The sequence below is a fragment of the Echinops telfairi genome, unplaced genomic scaffold (assembly GCF_000313985.2).
Source record: "Echinops telfairi isolate 266 unplaced genomic scaffold, ASM31398v2 ScPeMD7_3533;HRSCAF=4204_1, whole genome shotgun sequence".
NCBI lineage: Eukaryota > Metazoa > Chordata > Mammalia > Afrosoricida > Tenrecidae > Echinops > Echinops telfairi.
The window spans coordinates 19,678,919-19,703,573 of NW_022107432.1; the positions used below are offsets into that span (position 1 = coordinate 19,678,919).

The 24,655-nt window shown below is 46.3% G+C and overlaps 1 protein-coding gene across 2 annotated transcripts in view; it reads left to right on the plus strand.

Annotated features, from left to right (window-relative positions):
* RCAN2 (regulator of calcineurin 2) overlaps positions 1–24,655 on the plus strand; it is a 251,350-nt gene that overhangs the window by 137,523 nt on the left and 89,172 nt on the right. Inside the window, exon 1 of one of the 2 annotated variants that reach the window (XM_004710804.2) lies at positions 8,761–8,951. The exons of the other annotated variant lie outside the window; for it this stretch is intronic. Within the exon in view, the coding sequence (XP_004710861.1) occupies positions 8,865–8,951 (87 nt within the window). The 5' untranslated portion in view covers positions 8,761–8,864. Of the gene's footprint in view, positions 1–8,760; positions 8,952–24,655 lie in introns of those variants that run through there. 2 annotated transcript variants of the gene reach the window in all.

Here is a 24,655-nt window from a genome sequence, read left to right on the forward strand (position 1 = left end):
TCTGCCTTTTCTTTCCATGAACGGAAGCTGCCTTTTGTTCTTTGAAAAGTTTCCATGGAACAGGTATCTCCTAATCAATCCAGCTCCTAAATGTGGATCTTTTAAGTTACAACTTCCTCTGGGGGGAACCTGGACGCTCTGAACAGTGACTGCTTTTTCACCCCCCTACCCCTACCCCCACCCCAAATTCTGTGATAGAGGCTACTAAGTATGAGGCTATTTGCTGCTCACCTCAAGGTCAGCAGTTTGAAACCATCAGGTGATTCATGGATGAAAGATGGGCCTTTCTGCTCCTGTAAAGTGTTAGTCTTGGAAATCCACGAGTCTCCATCCTATCCTATAGGGTTGCCATGAGTTAGAATTGACTTTGATGGCCGTAAGCTTGGTTTTTTCATTAAGCTTTTTGATGCATATGATGATTCACATTTTGACAAGTTGCCTTAATTTGAGATGTTAAGGAATTGGGTTCTTTAAGACAACATGGAAAAAATGTATTCCTAACATTCAGTAGGAAAATACTCACGTCCTCCATGCATGGAAGGTATTTATCAGTTACTTTTCAACACTATTTTTGAGGGTGTTAATAGGGCATCACTTTAAGTGCTGGTGTGAGGTTTCTGGGATGGTTTTGCTCAGTCCTGGCTTCTGAACATTGAAGGCATTCACACGGCAGAAGCACTTTAGGGAAGAGAAGTTTCGGGTAATACAGTCTCAGAGAGTACATGTTATCCATGGAATGTGTGCAAGGCCGTGCCGGGGACCATGCAAGAGTTCAAGACTGAAGATGGCCGCTTCAGGAGAGAGTGAAAAACCACGTGGACAAAGGCGTGCCAGAACTGAAAAGGGAAGACAAGAGGGCACGCGAGTGTCGCCGGGGCGCGTGGTTGAGGATGTTGGCCGTTCTTCATGGATGAGCGCAGGCGCATGTTGCTGGTGCCTAGTGTGCCCCGTGCCCAGGTTGACCTCCAACTGCACTTAGGGGACCTTGGTCTGAGCATGCCCAGCTTTGGATTGTCCCCATCGGTGTCTAATGGGTGCCTGATTTCTTTCAAACCCTTTATTGTGGCATAGCCATCTAATTTTTGTTTAGCTTAGGCATTCTGTGGAGACAACCCCTTTCGCCTGAATTCTCTTCCGTTTTACTATGACATTGTTAAAACAGTTTACATCTGAATTTGTACCTTGAACTAGACTACCTTTCCTGGGATCTCAGACCTGCAAGCACCGGTCGGGCCAGGAGAATTTGTGTATAGACCTGCATCAATGCCAGGTCTCAAGCATTGTGACCTAATGTACAGTGCCTTCTCTCCCGAGAGACCTATCCAGCTTCTCATCCTGAAGTAAATTGAAAATGTTTTAGGATATTATTCAGATAATGGTGATTTCATTTTTCTGCAAAAATATACTTATCTCTCCGGAGTGAGTTTTAAATTGTTGTAAGGAACAGGATTGGCTCTTCTGTCTGAAAAGTTTGCTGAGCCCTGGTAGAGCCCACATCAGTAGTTCTGTCCATACTCTTGCTAAATAATGCTTCATTGTACAACCTTTTGAAGTCACTAGTATTGTTTTCACTTGGGGCTATTAGGAACAATAGTATTGTGAACATTTCCATGTAAGGCTTTGTCTCAACACATTTTTATGCCTCTTAAGTGGGAAAGTCTGGATCACTTATGGAACTGATGTTTAACATGGTGAGAAACGGCCACGTGTTTTCCAAAGTGGTCAAACCATTTCACATTCAGGTATCTGAGGTTTACGCTGCGATGAGGTAATACTGATGGTATCTGAGTTTGTCTTCATATTTGAGATAATTTGTGCTGAAAATAGAAACCTGAGTTGATCAGTGCTCTCTCTCTTTTACTTTTTTGTTTCGATTTGAAAATGTCTTCCCATTCTCTTCTGGCCTCCACTGTTTCTTGCAAGAAGGCAATTGTCAACCTTTTTGTTCCCTTTTAGGCCGTATGTCTTTTCTTCTTTCAGATTGTAATGGTTGTGATACTCAGGAGGGTAAGAAAGATGTGTTTGGTGAGCCTATTGAATGTATGCACTGTACCCTGGTGGTGCTCTGGGTTAGGCGTTGGACACACGTGGGCATGATGGTTTCCTGCAACTTTCTACCTTTAACTAGAAGTTGCTTTGTTTGTTTGTTTGTTTGTTTTTTAAGATTCTTGCTTTCCAGAAAGATTATTGCAAGTTAGGTTTTTACCAGCAGGGTATTAAAAGTTTCATTTATATTCCATCAGAAATAACACCAACTATTTGAATGGAGATTGCCGAGCCTTGCTTACCATAAACTTGTTCTTTGAGTTTATTTATGATTCCACTGCTGAGATTCTACCTCTTTCCCTCCATTGTCTTCCATACCAGGGTCCCAGAGTCACAGGACAAAGAAAACGCCAACCAAACACACACGGTTTCTTCCTTCATAGAACATTGACTGCAGCCTTTTTGCCTTACCTGCTCTGATGAACCTGGCTGGCTCACCTAGAAAGTGATCCTGGGGTGGGTCTCATGGTACCTTGGGCCCTTGAGAACTGCAAGGCAAGGAGGTGTGGTTTTATATATGAAGCTGAGTGACAGAGCAGACAAGTCTGTTTGGATTAACACCAACACATTCTAGAGGTTCTGGGCTGTATATCTTTAGGGGGGCAGAAAGCCTCTTCTTTGTCCTGCAGAGCATTTGGTGAACCATGGACCACTGGGATAGCAGCATAGCGCGTAACTCCGTGCGTCACTAGGGCTCCTTAATATAGGAAGCTAGTTTATTTAAATGAGTCAATTCTTTATCATCAGCTCCTCATTTTCCGTATTCTTTGGACCCCAACTTCATTGAACCAATTAAAAAACAGGTCTCAGTCAAAGAATGTGGTTTCTCAAAGTTCCAGGGCTTCAGAAGAAAGGTCTGCCATTTGGCTCCCGGAGGTCACACGGCCTTGAAAACCCTCTGGAAAATTCTGCTCTTCACACACGGATTAGTGGTTACTCGTTCGCCTGCTAGCCAAACGGTTCCTGGTTTGAAGCCCGCAGAAGCTCTGTGGAAGAAGGAGGTAGCAGTCTACTCCCAGGAAGGGTACAGCTCTGGAAACCCTCTGGGGGCAGTTCTGCTCTGTCCTAGAGGGTCTGGATATGAGTTGGAATCAACCAGACAGCAGCAGGTGGAGCAATGACCACAGCTTTCCAGGTAAGAGCCATTCATTTAATTATCCATTCAGACTTCAGACACAGAAGGACCTCTTAAGTGTTGAGCATTCTTTTAGCCCCTGGGAAGGCAATGGTGTGTTAGGCCGGGTTGACTAGAGAAACAAATCCAGAGACACTCATATGTGTAAGAGAGAACTTTATAGCAAAGGGCACTTGTACACTAAGAGAACATCCCAGCCCAGTCTAGATCAAGTCCATAAGTCTGACATTGCCCCAAATGTCGATACTAGTCCATAAATTCCTCTTTAGACTCACACAACACATGCAGTGACACCGAATGCAGAAGATCACAGGCCAGGAGGTGGAAAGTCTTGTGAATCCAGTGGCAGTGGAAGCATTGCAGCACTGGTGTGAGTCTCCACGTGGCTCCTCCAGCTCCAGGGCTCTGGCTCCATCAGTGTAGCTCCATGTGGCTTGTCAACAGAAATGTCTTGCAGCAAGGTGTGTGTCCCAGAATCCTCTGGAGAAGGCCAGCCCCACACAGAGGCCTCATAGGCTATGACCTGATTGACAAACTAGACTCCAACCCTTCGTAAGTTGACAGGTTATGTAACTGCCACAGATGAGGAATGAGGGAGGCAGAATATTCTCCACTTTCATGGAGATGAAATTCCAGTTGAGGAGACAAGCAATAAACAAGTAAAGAAACAAGTGAGCATGGCAATTTGGGGTAACAAAATGTGTTATGAAGAAAATGAAAATGCAGATGCTGGGACAGTGAGAGTGACTGTGTGTGTGTGTGTGTGTGTGTGTGTGCATATAAGCAGGCTTCAAAAAGTTTGTGTGCAGGGAGGTGGCGATTAAAGGGTCATAGAATTTTCCCACAAACTGCTTGAAGTTCCCCCGTGTTTTTGTTTGGACCACGAGGGAAGGCCTCTCAAAGGAGATGGCATTTGAGCTGAGCATCAGATGGTAACGTACCAGCCATGAGGAGAGCTGGGTATTTTCAGAGGAAACAACGAATACAAAGGCATTCGGAGAGGGCACTAGGAAGGCCAGTGGGACAGAGATTTGGAGAGCGAAGGGGAATGTGGTAGGAGCTAAGGTGGGAGACCGAGCAAGGGCTAGTAGGGCATTCAGAGCCCTGTGGCCAACAGTTGAGGGAGCTCACAGACCCCAGGGCCACCAGGGCTGCCAGACCCCATCCCTCTGCTGGGAAAAGCACATTCCTGCTAAAAAAATAGGACAGCATGATGTCAGGGGAATGCTCTGGCTTTAGATGGCCCACAATACCATCAGTACCAGCTACCATCTCGAGCCTCATCAATGAGAAGCAATTCCAGCCACCACATTCTGGATGAGTTCATGAAATGTTTGACCACATATAAGCCAAACAAAAGGAAACTCACTACCCTCAAGTCAATGCGGCATGTAGACCCAAGAGTGACAGGGTAGACCTGCCCCTGTGAGTTTGTGAAACTAACTCTTTATGGGAGTAGAAAGCTTTGTCTTTCTCCCGAGGAGCAGCTGCTGGTTTCGAACTGCTGCTCCTGGTTAGCAGACCAATTTGTACCCACCATGCCATGAATGCTTCTTTGACCAAAGAGAGCAGGCTAATTTTTAAGTTCATGATTTTGTATGACCTGCAAATGATGTTATAAATATTCACATGGCCCTTGGCAGAAAAATGGTTCTCCACCCCTGCTCTAGAGACTCTGGTCAATGGGATAGTAACTCTGCTGTATAGTAGTTCCTTGACCCAACCTTTTAAAAACCCATCAATTTCATTTCAGGGTCCCTTGAAAATGTCCTACCCTCCTGTTTCCTATCCTTTCACTGTCCCCCAAACCAAACTGACTGCATTTGAGTAGGTTTCAACTCATAGTGACCCTGTAGGACAGGGCAGAACTTTAGGACACTGTAACTCTTCCTGAGAGTTGGAAGCTCTGTCTTTCTATGTGGAGTGGCTAATGGATTCGAGCTGCTGACCTTGCAGTCAGCAACCCAACATATAACCATTATGCCACCAGAGCTCCTTAATTTCACCCTGAGCACAGTCTTTATTCCACATAACGTTTTGTCCCCTGCTAAAAGAGGTTCCTCGGAGACGGGGACTGCTCTGAGTTTCCTGCCTCTTGATGCGGATATAAACTGTGCCCTTGAGAAGTTACTGTAAAAGAAGAGAGGCGAAAGTGAGTGGATGCTTGAGTCGCAGGAAGGAGTCACCAAGGTAGAAGCAAACCCCACAGGGGAAACTGAGGATCCACCTGAGCACACTTCCGGTTTTAGGATTCTAAACGGGCCCAGCTTCCTCAATAAGCAAATAAGCTCCCACGGAGACTCATCACAGTGGCATTCTTCCTTGAAGACACACGTGTGTCTCTTCCAGCTCTTTCCCAAAGAGTCCACTAATTTGCCGTGCTCTTAGGCAAACAAGGCCCAGAGGAGAATGCTCTGTTGTTCTTTGATGGGCAGCGTCCCTCATCTGGGGGGTGTCCTGTGAGGTGACATACGCATAACATTTTCCTCATGACTGAACAGGGTTGTGCTGCATACGGCCTGAAGTGACCAGGCCATCGGGCGCTTGAAATCGGCAAATGCTACAGATTGGGGCTCTTCTATCCAGAGATCCATGTTGTTGTTGTTGTTATTGTTGTTATTGTTGTTGCCAGCCAACTGCTGTTGTGAAATCTTTAAAAGCAAATGTCAGGATAAGTCATTACATATAAAAAGAGAGAGAGGCTCTTTGTGCTGCCTCTTGAATAGATCCTGTGCTATTCAAAGTTGTGTTTTCCTTTGTAGGTAGGCTACATTTGTTAGGTCTATTGATGTGTCTAGAGCAGCCCCTCACTCACTTATAGGACAGGGACAGAACTGCTCCTGAGACTGGAAATCTTTACAGGAGTAGAAAGCCTCATCTTTCCCCCCACAGCGCAGCTGGTGATATTCAAACAGTTGACCTTGAAGTTAGCAGCCCAAAGCATAGGCCCTACACCACCAGGGCTCCCCTCTAGGTGGTGTAAATAGGTATGATACTTGGATGCCAACTGAGATGTTGAAAGCTCTCTCACCAGAGGCTCCTCTGAAGAAAGGCCTAGTAATGTACTTTTGAAAACTCGGCTGTTGAAAACCCTGTGAAGCCGTTTCACTGTGCACACATGGGGTCTCCCTCAGTCAAGGTCAGCTTGCTGGCAACTGTTTTCTTGTTTGTTTGTTTTTTAATGTATGCATCGACCTCATGTCAGGAACTGTGTTGGTGAAGTGGCTAAGAGCTCCACTGCTCCCCAGAAGGTCAGTTGTTGAACCCCATCTGCTGCAGCAAAAGAGAGGCAGGCCCTCAACGAGATGGATGGACACAGTGGCTGCAACAGTGGCCATGCGCCTAGGGACAATTGTGAGGGTAGTGCCAGACCAGGCGGTGTTTTTATCTGTTGTGCAGAGGGTTGCTGTTGGTCAGAGCCGCTGGCTCAGTGGCACCCAACAACGTCTGCAGTTCTCCTATGTCCTATAGGATGGCCTTGAATCTTCATGTGCTCAAAGACAGTGAATTTGGTTTGGTTTGGCTGCGCTGCAGGAGAGATAAATAGTAGCCATCTGCTTGTGTAAAGAAGCCCTGGGTGATGCCCTGGGAAACCCGATGGACCAGTTCTACTCCATCCTATGTGGTTACTATGTGTCGGAATTAACTCAACAGCAGGGGGTCTAGGCCCTATTTATCATCTCAAAGACAATGCCTGAAAGGAAGGGTCCCTAAAGCCTCTGTGTCTGCCTCTTCCATCCACACACCCAGCCCAATGTACATCCCCTCAGTGTGCTTCCACTTACTCTGTTCTTTCAGGCATCCCTGGACCGCTTCCCTGGACTCTTCCCCTTGTTTCAAGGTCAGAGCAGAGGTCATTTCCTCCTCCTAACCATTCGTCTGCCCCAGCTCCCTTTAGCATCCATTGCCCTTTCCTCAGTGCTCTCACGAAATGCTGTCTATACCTCTTCAGACACCAGCACCACTGTGTGTGTGTGTGTGTGTGTGCGCGCACGCGCGCGCGCTTTCATGCCTTATCTCCTGCCCTGAATTTTCATTCCCTGGAGAGAGTGATTGCTGCTTCTTCATCATTTTATCTAAAGAGTATCTGGTAGAGAGCTCTCCTGGCCATTCAATGTTAGTTGCATCATGGCTCTGCATAGTCTCTGCATCTTAAAGCATATCCTGGACTGCATAAAGAACCCCATGCATGCACGCATGCATCACACACACATGATGTCATCAGTCTAAAGAATCAAATTTCATGTAGCAAATACTTCATTGAAGGCAACTGCCAGATTCAAATGTAGTCAGTGAGGACCAAACAGAAATTCTCCGCAGGGTGTCAGATGTGTTACCTTTCCCACCCGTGTGCAGAGAGCTGGAGCACTGTGTCCGGTCATGTTAGACAGCCTGCTATGGATCATGTTTCAATAGCCCAAAAAAAGCCACTGCACTCCCACGGGGAGTAGAGCCTGCCGGAATACTAATGAGTTCTATTGGGACTTCCATAACTAATGACAAAATCAAAACTAATCTGCTTGGTTTGCCCACCACCCCATGCCTCTTTTGGGCGCTCCCTACTGTGAAACAACAGCAGCAGCAAAAATTAAAGAAAAAAATCGATTCCTTTTGGGTGCCTTCGTTCATTCAGCAGCTGTTGTCAGCTTTCATTCAGCAAGTGCTGTCTACTTGGGCCAGTAGGCATGCTGAAGATAGAAAGGGGTGTTTTCTGCAGCCCTGCGCTTCAGGGATTCACGGCCAGGAGAGGAAGCTGAGCAAAGGGACGTGGTCAAAGTCTCCTGAGAAATTGAGCCCGGAGGCTCTGACAATGACCCACATCAATGCGCTTGCCCATTAGACCCTGCCATCTGTCCCTGCGGCGATGTTCACCCGAAGTCCTGGCCACGCACCTCGAGGCGTTTGAATGACCTTGGAGGCAGCCTGCAGCCCTGAGTTGGGAAGGGCTCTTTTCAAGTTACGCGTCTGTACTTAAGTGCTTCAAATAGATTTTCACAAACCTCGAATTATCCCTTCTTAACCAGGCTGCCTAAATGAGTGATGACCAAGAATGGATCTCTCTTCAGCCTGTGCCTGGGATGCCTTAGGATGCCCTAGGATGCCCGGGACCTGCAAGGCAGAGGGAAACGGACAGAAGCCATACAATTTGCAAAATGCTTCAACTTCCTGTTCATCGGGGAGGCGGAAAATGGTCAAACCTTAACCTCAGGGAGGCTCCATTGCAGAAGGATCCCCAGAGCCTCCGGTGTCAGGTTCTCAGCCCCCCTGCTTTATGCAAACATAAGCCTCGAAACAACAGCTTATGACTCAGTTCCTAGCGAACGCTGCCTGAATTGATTTAGTCTGAGTTCAGATTTAGCACATAATCATGTTCAATTTGCTCCGCTGCACTGCCTGGAGATAAAAGGGTTGGGGGGGGGGGGGCGGCGGAAAGAAAGAGCTTCAGCTCGTGTCAGTCTTGGTGGTGATGTCATTGCCAGGAGCGAACCGGCCGTGGTTGCTCCGCCGCCGCTGAGCGGAGGGCTGCGCGCAGTGGCAGCAGCTCCAGGTGCCCGCGCCTCCCGCCGAGCGGCCAAGACACAGCGGCGGCGCTGGGCCTGGCGCTCCCCCTGGGCGCTCCCTCCCAGAACTCCCACCTCGAAGGCTGCCTAACTCCTCCGCCGCCAACCGCTCAGGAGGGGGGATGCCAGCCCCTAGCATGGACTGTGATGCTGCCACCCTGGTTGCCTGTCTGGTGGATGTCGAGGTTTTTACCAACCAGGACCTTAAGGTAATGCACCTGCCTTCGTGTGGGTCGTGGTGGCTTGGCCTTGGCCGCTGAACGAGAGCAGACTTAGTTTCCTAGTTTTCAGCGCCGGGTGACATGGATGCGCTGAGGGCCAGGCTGCGTGCAAGACAGCAAGTTAGAGAGAGGGGCTGGAGCCATCATTGTCTTTCAGTGCAAGGACGCCGACCATTGTCCGGTGCTTTTTTTTTTTTTTGGTCTCCTGGACCAGGTGCTTCCCCGGGCGTTCCTTTCACAGTAGGCATGTGCCGTGTTTCTGTTTGTGTTCATGATGTAGCTGTGTCAGGAGGAATAGCCGGGGCTGAGAGGGGTTTGGAGTCGGGATTACACTCAGAAAGGCGCACGCAATACACAGCGCACCCTGGACCCGCGGCCCGCGGCAGTCACCTAACTCGCCTGTGATGAACTTGAACGGGTATCAAGCAGAACAAAGGCTGCGCTTCCGTGGAGAGCGGTTTGGATCCTCCCGGCTCTCTGGCAATGGAAGTTGGAGAGCTGCGGCCGCAGCGTTCTTTGTTAACCACAGGTTATTTGTCTCGAGCAGTTGGCCGTAAGGAAAGTTCAGGAATAAATTAATGTTGCGTCTTAGGACTTGGTATGCCATGCCGGCCCTTGAGCGCAGAAGCGTCTGCAAGAACTGTTTAATTGTCCTTTGTGAGTAATTGTCCTTTGATGATAGTCATTCTCTTCGCTTTCCCCATGTGGCTCGATGGGATGAAAAGAGATTCCATTGAAGTAGGATGGGAATTTGATTTCTTCTCTCCCGTTGAATATAGGAACTAGAAGATGCTTCTCATTTTAAACACCACACACACACAAACACACACACACTCACACACACACTCACACACACGACAGTTGCTCCTAGTGTGATTGGAAGAATAAGAGGGGATTTGCATCATGTAATCCTTTTCCATCCTGTCTTAGTCTTCATTTAAAGGGAAACCAGAAATCCTCTATTATTGAGTGTTCAGGGGACCCTTGGTGCCTCGGTGGGCAGGCATGTTTGTGTTACTAGCAGCAGACATTAGTGGTTCCAAATTGAGGTTTGAAAGGCTCTTTGGAAATAGACTCAGGAGCCTGGTGTGCTCTCCTCGTATATTCTGTATAGCTCTGTGACCATCAATTCTTAGGCTGGTGTTGCTGTAAAAGAATCCACCACCTGCCAAATCAAGGTTTCAAAAATGAGACTAATGACTTGAGGCTGCCGCGGGTGGCATCCAGAACTTGAGAAATGCACTTAGAAGCTCCCGGCTCTGCTGGCCCCACTGGCTGGCAGCATTCCAGAAGGCCCAGTGACCATTGAACCTACCCCGTTTTAAGCCAATTTCAGGTGTGTACAACTGGAAGGGGCAGGGTTAAGGGCTCAGCGACTGCACCAAAAGGTTGCAGTCTGAGCCCAGCAGGGACTCTGCAGAAGTTGTGGCAGTCTGTTTCCATGAAAATGGACAGCCTTGGAAACCTTCCGTTTCTGAGACTGTGACTGGGGGCAGAAAGCCTCCTCTTAATCCCAAGGAGCGGCTGGTGGTTTCTAACTGCTGACCTTGCCCAGTGAGTAACCACAACACGTATTTGGTGCTCAACTTATGGGGCAGTTTACTTGGACCTGCTAGGTCAATAAGTGTGAGAATGACAGTGGGTTTGGGATTTACAACTGGTAGAGTGTCCAGATAACCACTGGTGCAGAATTTAGTATAAGTTGAATATAAGTTCACAACTCCCGTCTCAGCAATTTAAATTTACCCTCCTGCTCTGGGAAGGTCCTACAATAGGTTAAACATTTTTTTTTGTTGTTCTAGGAGATGCCCGTGGGACAATATTAAGGGGCCTGAACAGTGCCAGGAATGGTGCTCTCCGAGGACAATTTCATTTTCTCTGGGAGTTTAAATTTTGCTTCTCTGACACCATAGCTGTGATGAGACACAAGAATAACTACATGTCTGTCGTGTCTTAAAGAGAGCACTTAGCAGAACGATGGGGAAACAGCATTCTCACAGCTGGTGATACTGGAGTGGTGGAGGTGGGTTCCTGGAGGAAGTGGCCCATGAACTTGGAGAGCCATAGGTTTGGATTCAGAAGGAGGGAAGGCATGGAGGGGGGTGGAGGTAGCACTAGGCATGCCATTTTGCAGAGTCCAGTAAGTCCATGCATTTCAGTGGAGCTTGGAGAGAGGAAAGGGGAAGAAAGCGATGAAGGGCTAAATTATGGTTGCTCATTAGGAATGTGTGGGGTTTGCTGGGAAGACGCCCACTGGATGTCCGTGCTCTATGTCTTTATTGCCATGAGCTCTGAATCAAGGTTGGGTTTGTTTCTTTGGGGTAAGGTACCAATCTTCCTGTGCCTGTACACCACATTTGTAAAGTGGTGGTAAGAATAGTTCCCACCTTACATTCGGTAGGAGGCGTAGCTGGAATAATATTTGTAAAATATTTAGCACATGGTCTGACACATACTCCACAACTCAACTCACTGCCATTGAGTTGATGCCGACTCCTAGCGACCCTGCAGGACAGAGTAGACCTGCCCTATGGGTTTGTGAGGCTGTGACTCTTTATGGGAGCAAAAGGCCCCCTCTTTCTCCCAAAGAGCTGCTGGTGGTTTCTAATTGCTGACCTTGAGCAGTTACCACCTAAAGTGACCACAGCAACCCATATTTGGTATCGAATACATACTGTCAGTCTCACTGTCGTTTCCATTGTCATATTTTTAAACATTCTCTGATGGGGGTAGATTGCTTTGTCAGTTTCTTAGATATCCTAACTCCAGCTATGTTTGTATTAATGCTCCAAGCCACCCAAGTCACTGCCACTGAGTCCTGTAAATCTTTACAGGAGCATCCAGCCACCTATCTCTCCATTGGAGTGGTTGGTGGGTTTGAACCACTGACCTTGCAGTTAGCAGTCCAGTGCCTAACCCACAGCACCACCAGGGCTCCTTAGGCTCAGCCACAGGCAGTGTTTTTCTCTTCTGCTCATCACCCAACGTGCACACACATGTGCAACTTAGGAAACATGGCTTTTCATCGCAGACTTATAGGGCACTCAATGCCAAAAAAAAAAAAAAAGACAATACCTTCGAGTAAAGACCTACTGTGTGAGAAGAGAAGAAAAGAAAAACAAATGAGGGCAATTCCAAGAGAGGGGCTGAGAAAACGCACACTCTTGTTCAAAAGTGGATGTTGTTCATTGTCATGGAGAGAGGTTCAAAGGTCAAATCTTGGGTCCCGAACAGACTTTTCCTAAGACTTTCCCTTCTCCTTAATTGATTGAGCAAACGACACACACGGGAGCCAGCAGTTCCCTTCTTTGAATTCTTTGATATTTGCTGTCCAGGAAAAGGCATGTGCCTGGCAAGGATCTGCCTCCCCTGCCGATGTCCTCTTGGCTGTTGTTGGCCTTGTTTGCCACCATCGCTCCCTTTCTGCATGTGCTGGGAGCTGCCCTCGAGTTGGCCTGGCCTTCAATCCAGGGTGACCCTCAGGCACCATGGAATGAAATGCTTCCCAGGTCTGAGCCTTCCCACGATCAAGGTGCAGGTCAAGCTATTTTGCTCAGAGTTCTATGGACTGATGACCAAACCGTTTTCCCTCATCCATCCTAGTTTGGAAGCTCTGCTAGAACAGTTCAGCATCATAGCAAAGTGCAAATTGCCACAGGCCTTGGATTTCGACATGCAGACACCGTTTGGTGTCCAACACGTAGACCCCTGGAGAAGGAGCCACATCAGAGTGATATAAAAACTGGCTGCCTTCAACAAGTGTAGTAGTTTTGCTTATGTGGTAACAATAGGGTGGGGATAGAGGGTCTAGGGTGGAGGGTAGTATATGCAAGCCCTGTGATTTACAGAATCCAGGAAGCCTCCTCCTCAATGGGGGGTGTTAGTTAATTTGTTATACGGAGCCAAATACCTAAATTTTGCCAAAGCTTGCTCGTGCAATAGTTCTAAAAAATTGTTGAAAAAGAGGCAAATGGAGTTCTGCCATATGTGTCTTTCCCAGGATAGTCCACTGCTGGTGCTGACGACTTGGCTGTCGCTCTATGATGACATAGCAGGGCTTACGATGGGTTGAGGCACTATGGGAAGCCCTCAGTAGAAGAGATGATGCGTTGAGCTATAGAATGTGTGCAAGAGACTGAGGGTGCAGGGTTGGTTTGCTTCAATAGTCTCCCCCATCTTTCTGAGAATAGCTTCTCCCTTCAGTGAGGAACAGGACCTTTTAGGAAATGAAAGTGATCAAATGATTGATAATGAAATTCATATTTCATTTTAGCCCAGTGGCTCTGAAACCTGACTACTTATTAGTACAACCTGGAGAACTTTTAAAAAATATTGACAATGCCCAGAACTTTAGCTTAGCTGGCCCAAATGGAGCCCCATGCATAGTTTTTGTTTGTTTGTTTTTAAGTTATCTCAAGTGATTCTTATAGATAACCATTGACCTGTGTTCTGGAACATGTGAGGTCATTCAGGAAAAGTTGGACCCCTGTCTTCCAACCAAGCTTGGATATATGCAGTTTTAGAAGGAATATCTCTGTGCCCTTAGGAATTGTGAGACATGCCCAGCCCTTTTGGATCATGTGCCCACATCTCCCCACTAGCAAGCGGCCAGTTTGCCACCTTGTGGTGACGTTTATGTTGCTGTACCACTGGGAGCTGTGGCTCCGTATTTTAGATCCTAACAAGGCACCCATTAGACAGGTTTTACTGGAACTTCCACAAGGAGGAACAGCATGGAAATCGATTTCCAAACAGTGCTCAGTGAAACCGTAGGGATCACTACAACATATTGTCCGATACAGTGCTGGAAGGTGAGCCCTCTGGTTAGAAGGTCACGCACACTAGCCACGGCGATGTTGTACCTAGGGTCGCTATGAGATGGCACCTAACATCAATGACTATGAAGATGGCCCAGGAAGAAACAAGGTCTCTTCTGGTTTTGTGAGTGAATCACCCTGAGTCATTAATAACCACATATCTCCAGTTCCTCCATCTGGTTCTGAGCTGCAGCATACACCCTTTCTTCCCCACTGCTAAGAACGCCTGGCCTCCTCAGAGTGTCAGCGTGCCTCGCCTGCTCAGGAGCATCGGCCCTGCCCTTTCTCTGTAAAGGGGAAGCTTTTCCTTCTAGAAGAAGGGGTGAAGGCATCCTTTCTGCTCATCAGGATTCCCAACTCCTATCCCAGGGATTCAGACTTGGTTTTAGGGTACTCTAGGGGACAACAGATGGAGCCCCAGTAGCATAGTGGATTATGTGTTAGGCTGCTATCCACAAGGTCAGCAGTTCACAACCACCTGCACAGAATCACTGTCTGACAGAGGCAGTTCTGCCCTGTCCCATAGGGTCACTGTGAGTCAGCATTGACTCCATGGCAGTGATCAGAGGGGACAGCTGCTCAGTCGAGAAAATATAGCAAAATGTACAGTTTTTGTTTGTTTTTTTTAACAAAAGGTACAGAAGTTTCAAACTCTAATGGTATGTGTGGAAAGGTCAGCATGCCTGTGGCATCCTGGCCTCTTCCCAGGAAGTGCTTAAGGCTGCTGGCAGATCCCTGAGACAGACAAAAGCCCTGTTTGGGTGGAGGGCCCTCTCTAGGATGAACTAGGAAGCAAAGGCATGTGTAATTGCAGGTAGCGCTGAGGGCTCTGAAACAAGGAAGCAGAGGAGATGAAAGTGGATACCTCAGAGGAGACATTTCTGAAGAGGGGTTTATTCGACGACATTGTTCTCGTGTATCACAATAAAATGAGGGACAGCTGTGTGCAGAGCCGAGGGACAAGCATTCAAGTAGAAGGAACAGCAGGCGCACCCACAGCCTATCTGCTCTGCTCTTACCCAGACTCCCTTTAACCTGTTTCAAGCATTCTTCCCTGGGCCCACTGAATAGGTTGCTATGGTCTCATGCCATAATTTATTTGGAGATATATATATATATATATATATTTTTTTTTTTGCTGACCTCCTTCTTATTATATGACCCCACCCCCACTCCTGATCCTTTTTATTTTAAAACCATTGGAACTCTCTGGGGGTGGAGAGCAATGTAAGAAATGTATTAGCTAACCTGATATTTCATGATACTCACCTTCCTGACATGATTGTTGAAGACATAGTGGGTGCATAGGCAAATGTGGTGAAGAAAGATGATGGTGCCCGGCTAGCAAAAGATACAGCATCTGGGGTCTTAAAGGCTTGAAGATAAACAAGTAGCCATCTAGCTGAGAAGCAACGAAGCACACATGGAAGAAACACAACAGCCTGCGTGATCAAGAGGTGTCGATTAGGATCAGGTATCAGGCATCAAAGACCCAGAACAAAAAATCTTATCATTGTAAATAAGGGGTGTGCGGAGGGGAGATCCAAAGCCCATCTGTAGGCAACTGGACATCCCCTTACAGAAGGGTTTTGGGAAGGAGATGAACCAGTCAGGGTATAGTATAGCACCGTTGAAACATACAACTTTCCTCTAGTTCTTTAATGCTTCACCACCACCCCCACTTTTGTGACCCCAATTCTATCTTACAAATCCAGGGAGGCTAGAGCATGTACATGGGTATAGATAAGAGTTAGAAACCCAGGGAATCCAGGACAGATAAACCCCTCAGGGCCAATATTGAGAGTATCAATTTCTTGAGGGTAAGGGTAAGGTGGGGGAGAAAGGGGAAACCAATCACAATGATCTACATATAACCCCCTCCTAGGGGGACGGACAACAGAAAAGTGAAGGGAAATATCAGTCAGTGTAAGACATGAAATAATAATAATAATTTATAAATTATCAAGGGTTCATGAGACAGGGAGGGTGGTGAAGGGAGGGGAAAATGAGGAGCTGATACCAAGGGCTCAAGTACAAAGAAAATGTTTTGAAAATGATGGTGGCAACAAATGTACAAATGTGCTTGACACAATAGATGGATGTATACATTGTGACAGGAGTTGTACAAGCCCCCAATAGAATGATTAAAAAAATTTTTTTTATACCTTTTATACCATAATACCTTTTTCTGTGCTTGAAAACTTAAAAGTGCCCCAGACCTCATACTTTACCTCCTGAATGGCCTCGGCTGTTTTAAGGTCACTCCAAAGCCCTGCCCTCTCGCTGCTGCTTTTGAAAAATTGCCTGTATCCTCCAATCCATGTGACCTTGGCCAAGTCCGTCCACCTTCCCAGAGGACACAGGAGGAGGATGCTGAGAAGAGGGCCCCACGGCTTCCTGTATAGCATTTTCCCTTGAACACAGTCCTGCAGTGTTTCTGACCTGCGATCTAGGTCATGGTGTTGGGGGGAGGGTGTCCTGGGAGAGAAAACAGATGGCACATTGTGACCACCTACTACAGTGGACTCTATTGGAGATTTCAAACATTTGCATTGCTTGGTGGGGAGATGGGGGCAAATGATGGAGGCTGCCTCGGGGATGGTACACTTTGCACTGTATATTGAGGGCCTATAGCAGACACAAGTGAATGCACAGGTATTGGGGGTGGTTTCGAAGAGAATCCGTGGGTGTTACGGGAGTCGGAGGAGTCTTAGCCCACTACTTACACATTTGCAAATGTCGTGCAGAGGCAAGAATCTGGCCAGGTCCTAGACCAAGGCTCTGCAGAACTCTCAGTGACGCACTTCCAGAGTTTTCAGAAAGCATTGTGTTTGCCCGAAGAATGGATGAGTTCATGGGTGTGCACCGGCGTTTCGATTCTCCAAAGCTGAAACTCTCTGGAGGTATTGGTGGTGTTTCCAGTAAGCACAATGTTAGCAGAAACACCCATTCTTTGTGCAGTGGCTGCGATGATTGAATAACATCATTGCACCTCAGTGGGCCGCTGTTCCTTTAGGAAAACCCGAGCGAGGTGTGGGACTATGTGTATAACAGGTTTTGACCCTCTAGCAAAGCAAAGGCTTGCCTGTTCTCTAGTGAAAATGAGGTGGACTGAAATGGGGGCCATTCTGCAAATCAATTAGGTAATGCCAAGTTGAGAGTTGGCGAATATGGAAACTGTTTAACCCGGAGTGTTCTGACATGCTTGCATTCAGACAGGTATCTGGAAAGGTGCCATCTAGAGCATGTTCTCCCCTCTGAGGACAGCAGCAAACATTTATCACCGCGAGCAGAACATTCTTTCATGCAAGAGATCAATGTTCCCCAAGAAGAGTGGCAGGCAGGTTTCCCAGCTGTCTGTCATGCTAGGCAAGGACAAGGTAGACAGCATGAGTAAGAGCTAATGTCAACCATGAACTTAACTGTTTTGAAGGGCAGCTTAACTATTGCGAAGTGTCCACGACTCTTAACAGAGGCTACCTCCGACCCAAGTGTCAGCTTTATTGAAAACAACCATCAAGCACCGCATCTTCATTGAAACTCTTCTCCTTCAGAAGCAGATTTTAATGTGAAACTCGGAGCATATGCCATTTGCACCCTTAGTGACTCTGTTTGAGTATGAGCATCAATAGTTTATAAGGGCCTGTTTTAGTGCTTTCTGATGAAGTTTCAAATTGATATCTAAGAAGGAAACTGGCATATGAGTCATCATTTAGCCCTTTATGTGCTTAGGTGGAAAGCATAACGCACATTTCATGGACACTGATATGTGTATAAGAAAGAGCTTTATACACACCGATATGTGTATAAGAAAGAGCTTTATCTAAGAGCAATTGAATGTTGAGGAAATAGCCAAGCCCAGTCCAGATCAAGTCCATAAGTCCCATATTTAGCCCATATGTCTATTAGCAATCTATAAATTCCTCTTCAGACTCACGAAACACATGCAATGATGCTGAATGCAGGAAGATCACAGGCCAGTGGGTGGAAAGTCTTATGGATCCAGTGGCAGTAGAATCATCTCAGCACTGGCAGGGGTCTACATGTGGCTCCTCCAGCTCCAGGGCTCTGGCTGCATCAGCATAGCCCCATCAGGCTCATCGTCAGTGATGTTTCACAGGAGTGAGCATGTGTCCTGCCTCCAGCGAGCTATTTATCTCCTTAATGCCTTCAAATGAGCTCATCAAACTGCGACTGATTGACAGGCTAAGCTCCACCCCTTCACTCTTAAGTCTCAAATTGACAACAGATTATGTACCTACCACACTCTCTGCTTTTAGAGTGGAGACTTTATATTAGAAATACTTGAGATATATTAGAAATACTCAAGAATCTTCATTACACGTGCTTTCATCTTCCCCTTTTGGGTGAGTTTATAAAATATACCCAGACGTATCCAGATGATCAACCACATGCCCATTCATATACCAGGGGGCTTCATAAAGTTCATGGGACAATAGAAGTAAATGATAATGGAATCTTCCCATGAACTATTAGAAGCCCCCTCATCCACACTTGTGTTGTTCGATACCTTTGCTTTGATTTTCAGCTCATGGGGACCCTATGCAACTGTCCCAGGGGTGTTTCTAGGCTGTCATGTTGACCCAAGCAGACTCAATGGAGCCACTGGGTGAATTTAAATCCCCAGCAGTCAAGCACTGTGTGCTGTGGCTCCAGGACTCCTACACATACACTTGCACACACATACACAGATACGCACATGAGGGGTCTTCAAAATTCCATCATCTTTTCATTTCATTTCCCCACAAAATTGAGTCCCTTTCCATAAACGTGTGTCTGCATAGATGTTTTCTTCCATGACTGAGTTTTCCTGGAAGCCCTAACCTTTCAACAATGGTCTACCCTACTACCTTTCAATAGCTGTATGCTCCTAAACATGTTGAAGGAGACCTCCCTGTCAAGGGTGAAGGGTCTTGAACAGTAAATCTAAGCACCCTCTGTAAATAAGCAAACAAACAAACAAAACAACTAGGAACTCATTGCCTTTTCTCTTCATGGTTGTATATCAGAGGGATATTTATATCCTTAGAGTTTAGCAGTCAAATTACTCTTCAGAATCCTGTATGTCAGCTCTCAACTACAAACTTTTTTTTTTTTTAAAGATTCCAACAATGGTCTTGATCCATCACCTTCCAGAAAGATGATTTCTATCCTTCTCTGTTACATTGGTCTATGAGCAACTTTCATTTCCAAAAATAACATCTTCCTAAATACACTGCTTGTTCCAATAATGGGGTAATTTGCTGATTAGTTGAATTTTTGGAAAGATGTTTGAGGATGGTGCAGAACTGGGCAAACTGTGTTTGTACATAGGTCACTATGAATCAGGATCGATTTGACAGCAAGAGTGATCGAGTCAATCCTAATTCAGTGGTTCCACAGGACTATGTGATCCCCAATTGATTTTCCCGTAGGGGATCATTTACTATGTGAATGTTAGACTGTCTCACACGATGACAAATTCAAACTTACAGAGATGTTCATCTTCATCGATCAATATTATATGTTAAACATAGACAGCGAATAAACAAAACACACAACACCCCCAAACCACACAATTATTTTTATCATTGACTAAATAGTTCTAAGTGCCCAGCATTTGACACCCACCAGGTACTCCCTGTAATTCCTATAATATCCCTAGGCACCTATTTATCTGGCCCACAATAGACAGGTCCTTGATGCTTTGAGAAGCCAAATTTTTGTGTAAGATCACACAGGTATTAGTTGGCAGAAGATGAAAACTGTGCCTCCCTCTTTCCACTGCTGAAATCTCCTTGAGCATTAATTCACGCGCCATTATGGGCAATGTAAACTGTGAAAAGTAAGACATCGGACACATACATAGTATTTCCTCTGGTATTCAAAACACTGCTTTTATCTTAACAGTACATATCTGAGATGGGTTGACTTTCCATAACTTATCCATTGAGATTATTTCAGCCTTTTCCAATCTAACGTTGTGATAGTTCTAGATAAGATTGATATGGGGTTTAGTTTTAAAACCCGTTTTCATTTCCACCTCTGGAGGGGGGGGAATATATTGGAATATCTAAGTGTTCTCCCCGAGTGTGATGACACTTGACAGATTCTCTGTCTCCTTCTGCGTGTCCCTGAACATTTGCTGTTGACTTTTAAAGAAGTATTGTAAAGAAGGATCAGTTGAACGTGCTCATAGCAGTGATCTTGATATTTTATTTTTGGACACCACTTTCCAGATATACAAAAACCTAGTTTTCTCAAGGAAAACACACAACTCAAGTGGAAAACTTGTACTGTGATTTTGTTCACAATACTACATGAGATCTCCTGGTGTCTTATTATTGCTTGCATCGGTAGTGCATCTAGAAGAATCTATTTCATCTTCTGTGACTTCACTGTTCCACTGGGTATTGACTAAGAAAATCATTGCAGGCCATCTTTCCTAGACTATGATTCAATTAGTAGACTTTATAATGATAGCAGCAGTGTATTGTGCACTTAGTCCTTGTCCGGCACTACCCAAAGCACAAGGAGCCCTGGTGACACAGTGGATAAGCACTCAGTGCGAACCAAAAGGGAGGCAGTTCAAACCCATCCACTGCTCAGTGGGAGAATGATGTGGTAGTTGGCTTCCACCAAGACTCCCCAAACCAAACTCACTATCGAGCCAATTCTGGCTCTGACTGGCCTCTCTTAGAACTACCCCTGAGGGTGATCAAGGCTGTAAGTCTTTACAGGCACAGATGGTCTCATCTTTCTCCTATGGAGTGGCTGGTGGGTTCAAACTGCTGACCCTGTAGTTAGCAGTCCAACATATAACCCACCACGCCGCCAGGGCACCTTTTCCATCAATATTACTGTGGTCGAACTTCTGGGAGCCAATGATGCTGTGCCCTTTAGGACCACTTGGGGTTGGAATCGACATTCATTGGCTTGCCAGCACTGGGCTTCGCATTCATCATTCATCCATTCTTTCTTCCATTGATGAGTGTGTACTGAGTGTCTTCCATATATAAGGTCTCAGACTAGACTGGAGATATAGAGATGAACAGTCTCATCAGATGCAAAAGATGGTGCTGTCATGATGCAGTGGGAAGATGAGGATGCTTGGGGATGCAGTGCAAGGTCAGCAGTTCAAAACCACCAGCTTGTCCTTGGGAGAAAAAAAAAGACTTTGAAATCCAAAATCTTACCCTGTTCTGTGGGGTCAGGGCGAGTCAGAATCAAGTTGATAGCAGTGGGTTTGCTTTGTTTTGCTTTGTTTCTTTTCTTTTAGCCTGCGCCTCCACAGTTTGACTGTTCCCTAGGAGCAGGATCTGTGCTGACCTCTAAACAGACCGACTTTGCTCACACAGGGTGTGTGAAGAAGCAGCAAGCTCAGCCCCTGGAGTCAGTTTGTCCTGGTAAGAATTCTCCACGTGGCTGCTCCGCCCCTGATGGACAATGTGACTGTGAATTGAGGCCTCCGTCTCTGTGGGCTTCCCTTTCCTCGGCTATAATGATGAAGAGACTAAGACTAGTGCCTACTTCCCAGATTTGTGGAGATGATTTCCTTTATGACAGTGTACAAGGAACTTCTCACAGTGCCTGGCATGTAGAAACTACATAGCATCATCACCATCCTTAAAAGTTATTAGTAGTAGACTTCTTAGATGGAATTTGGGGAGTTCTTTCTGCTATACCTTTACCTGTGCCTAATCATACCAGACGGTGCCTTGGTTTTCTGCTGATCTTTGCGCCAGGCTGGAGGGCTCTCACCTGAGTAACTCTATGGTCACAGAACTGCAGAGCCTGTGACTTTTCGTATTTCTCCCCAGCCCTCCTGATTAAGGAGACCCCTTCAGGGCAGAAAGTGTCAAGAAAAGAGGAGCCTGGATGTGGGGGAAGGCCAGCCCCCTACAACTAATTGCGGGTTCGATAGGCGCAATTGTACAGCAATAACAAGTTAAGATTATAGTAAAGTCATAGAAGATAAGAGAGATAGAAGAGAGATTGAAATAATGGAGTCAGCCACATTTCATGGCAGCATGCTCACCTTCTGGACTGGCCATGATCAACAGCTATGACCTCCACAGCCAGGTCCCCGCACAGTGCTGGCCGAGAGGGCAGGAGAAGAAGGGAAGGACAGAAGGAGAGTGGACAGGGGACCAGGGGAGTGAGGGCTGGGAGAGAGAGCGATTTATTGTGAACCAAGGCTTGTATATCTTTCGGGGACATGCAAGCCCCCTAATTACAGGTAAAGACATACGTCACAGCAAAGGGTTGTACTATAGGTAATACAGTAATGGGAGGTGGATGATCTAGGGGTATACATACAATAGGAAGGGGAAGGATTGGGGATACACACTGGGGATACACAAGATGGATGGATCCTAGATTCAGGATGGCAACCTAACTTTGGATGTCACTGAGCAGGTTAGACCTGTTCGCTGGCTCTCCATGGAAACCCTTATCAGTAGGGGGTGAACCCCACCTACAGTGGACCAGACTGATGACTGCAAGCCTTCGGGGAGAAGTAACCCATTGTCCTTAACAGCAGGGAGTGGGCTCCACCTGTGGTGGGACCAGACAATAGTCTGAAGGCTGAGTACATCTGACCTCCCATCATGTGCTGGCAAATAGCCTCTAATGTTTGGCTTATCTTTGGGGGAGACAAAGCTGGGGAAAAGCCTTTTTATAAGACACACCTGGATAAACAAGAAGTGCCCTCATTCCTCAGCCAACCATGGATGGTGGAAGTGCTTGATGGTGTCTGCGTAACTGGAAAGGGAAGTAGCTTGAATGGAAATGCAGGTGTAGAAGCTCCCTCTCTGCCTAGCTGGGATTCAATGTCTCCAAGGCTGCCACCTCACTCACAAAGCCCAAGGCAATGAACCTAGCAGACCCTGCCTCATCCTCTTTGCTGAACTCATTTCCTGTGTGTCTTCTCTCCTCATACTCAACTGTAACCACACTGCTCCTGACCTTGCAGTCTCCTCAGAATGCTCTTCTTCTGGGCGTCCACCTGGCTTGCTCCGGAGGTATCACAGAACACTATTTTGGCCGCCAGATCTAAAATAGCACACCCTTCTGGCCACTCTCCATCCTTATTTGTTGCCATGGCACTCATCACAACGTGGCATCCAATGGGCTTTTTCATTTGTTCCTTGTCTGTCTCCACCCGCTAGAATGTATGATTGATGAGGGCAGGCTCTTTCCTCTTCATTCACAGCTGGGTCCCTCGAGACGAACATGGGGTCGTCTGGAGAAAATGCGTGTTGAATAATGAATGACAGGCTCCAGTTCTCAGTATTCTAGAGTGTGTTATTAGATCACCTTCTTTGAAAGGATGGTCTATGCTTCTATTAGATCCAAGGTCAGTTTTAATAAGCACCGAGAGATGTGTACATGGCAGAATGCAGAGTTTCTGAGTCAGATTCCCATTAAGGAAAAGAGAGGTTATGCTCAGCATTCAAGTCTGGAAAATATTGAAACACCTCTGCGTAGGAATTTTAAATGGAGTCACAGCCATCTTCACCACAGAAATGTTAAACCATAATTGCACAACACTCAATATTGACCTTCATATCCCATTTCAACTTTAAAGCGGTAGAGATAGGTGCAAATTAGATTAATTACTCAAGCTGAGCTAAAGTTCTCTTTTGCTTAATAGGTATCTTGCTCCCAAAGCGCCATAGTCTGCTACCTATACCTGCTGGGGACTGCTGGTTAACGCTAGTTATAAAACCCATGTAAACGATCCTGGGATTCTTACAAAATTTAAGAGAATGAAATGCACACTGTTGATTGCTGCATTGAATAAACGGTAAACATGAATTATCAATGAGAGGAATATGGATGGTCTCTATTACATTTTTATGAACCTATTCCATATTTAGTAGCATGTGACTAAGTAATATTCTATATTTATGTAACAACGTATGATCAACATATGTGTGGCCTCAGAAGTTTGAACTCTCATTCAGTGAATGATTGCTCATGCCACTCCTTTAAGGTAGATAAATAATATTCTCCCTGAGAAATTCAGGTTAGAAGGGTCCGACAAAAGGAGATTCCAAATCAGTTCCTGTAATTGCTCCTGACTCATGGCAACCCTATAATCCAGGGTGGAACTTCCTCAGTGGACTCCCAATGCTGGTGGAGTGACTGGTGTATTTTACCTGCTGATCTTTCAGATAGCAGCCGAGCACAACCACACGCCACCAGGGCTCATTCCAAATCTTAATAGAGAATAAAAATGATGACTTTTCTCATATGTCAGAGATAAAAATGTAGGTGGGGGTCTATTGGAAGCAGTTATGATGGATAGATGGCACAGTAATTCATGTGCTCAGTCATTAACTGAAAGGTTGGAAGTTAAAGTTCACCCAGAGGTGCTGTCCAAGAAAGTCTTGATGCTTCACTTCAGAAAAATCAATGTGTTCGTCCGAGTTGACGAGAGAAGCAAATCCAGGCACACTCGTGTGTGTCATGGAGAGCTTTATATCAAAGAGTAATTGTATACTAAGAAAACATCCCAGCCCAGGTCAGATCAAGTCCCATATGTCCAATATTAACCCACAAGTCCAATACTAGCCCATAAATCACTCTCCAGACTCACGCAGCACGTGCAATGATGCAAAATGCAGGAAGATGACAAGCCGGTGGGTGCACAGTCCTGTGGCTCCAATGGCAGTAGATTCATCTCCAGGGCTCTGGCTGCCCTCAGCCTGGCTCCATGTAAATTGTCAACAGGAAGGTGAAGCAGAGACAGGGTGTGTGCCCTGCTTCCAGGGAGCAAGAGAGGATGTTCCTAGGATCCTCATGAGAATGCCACCCCACAAGGAAGCATCATCAGGCTGTGACCTACTTGACAGGCTAGACTCCACCCCT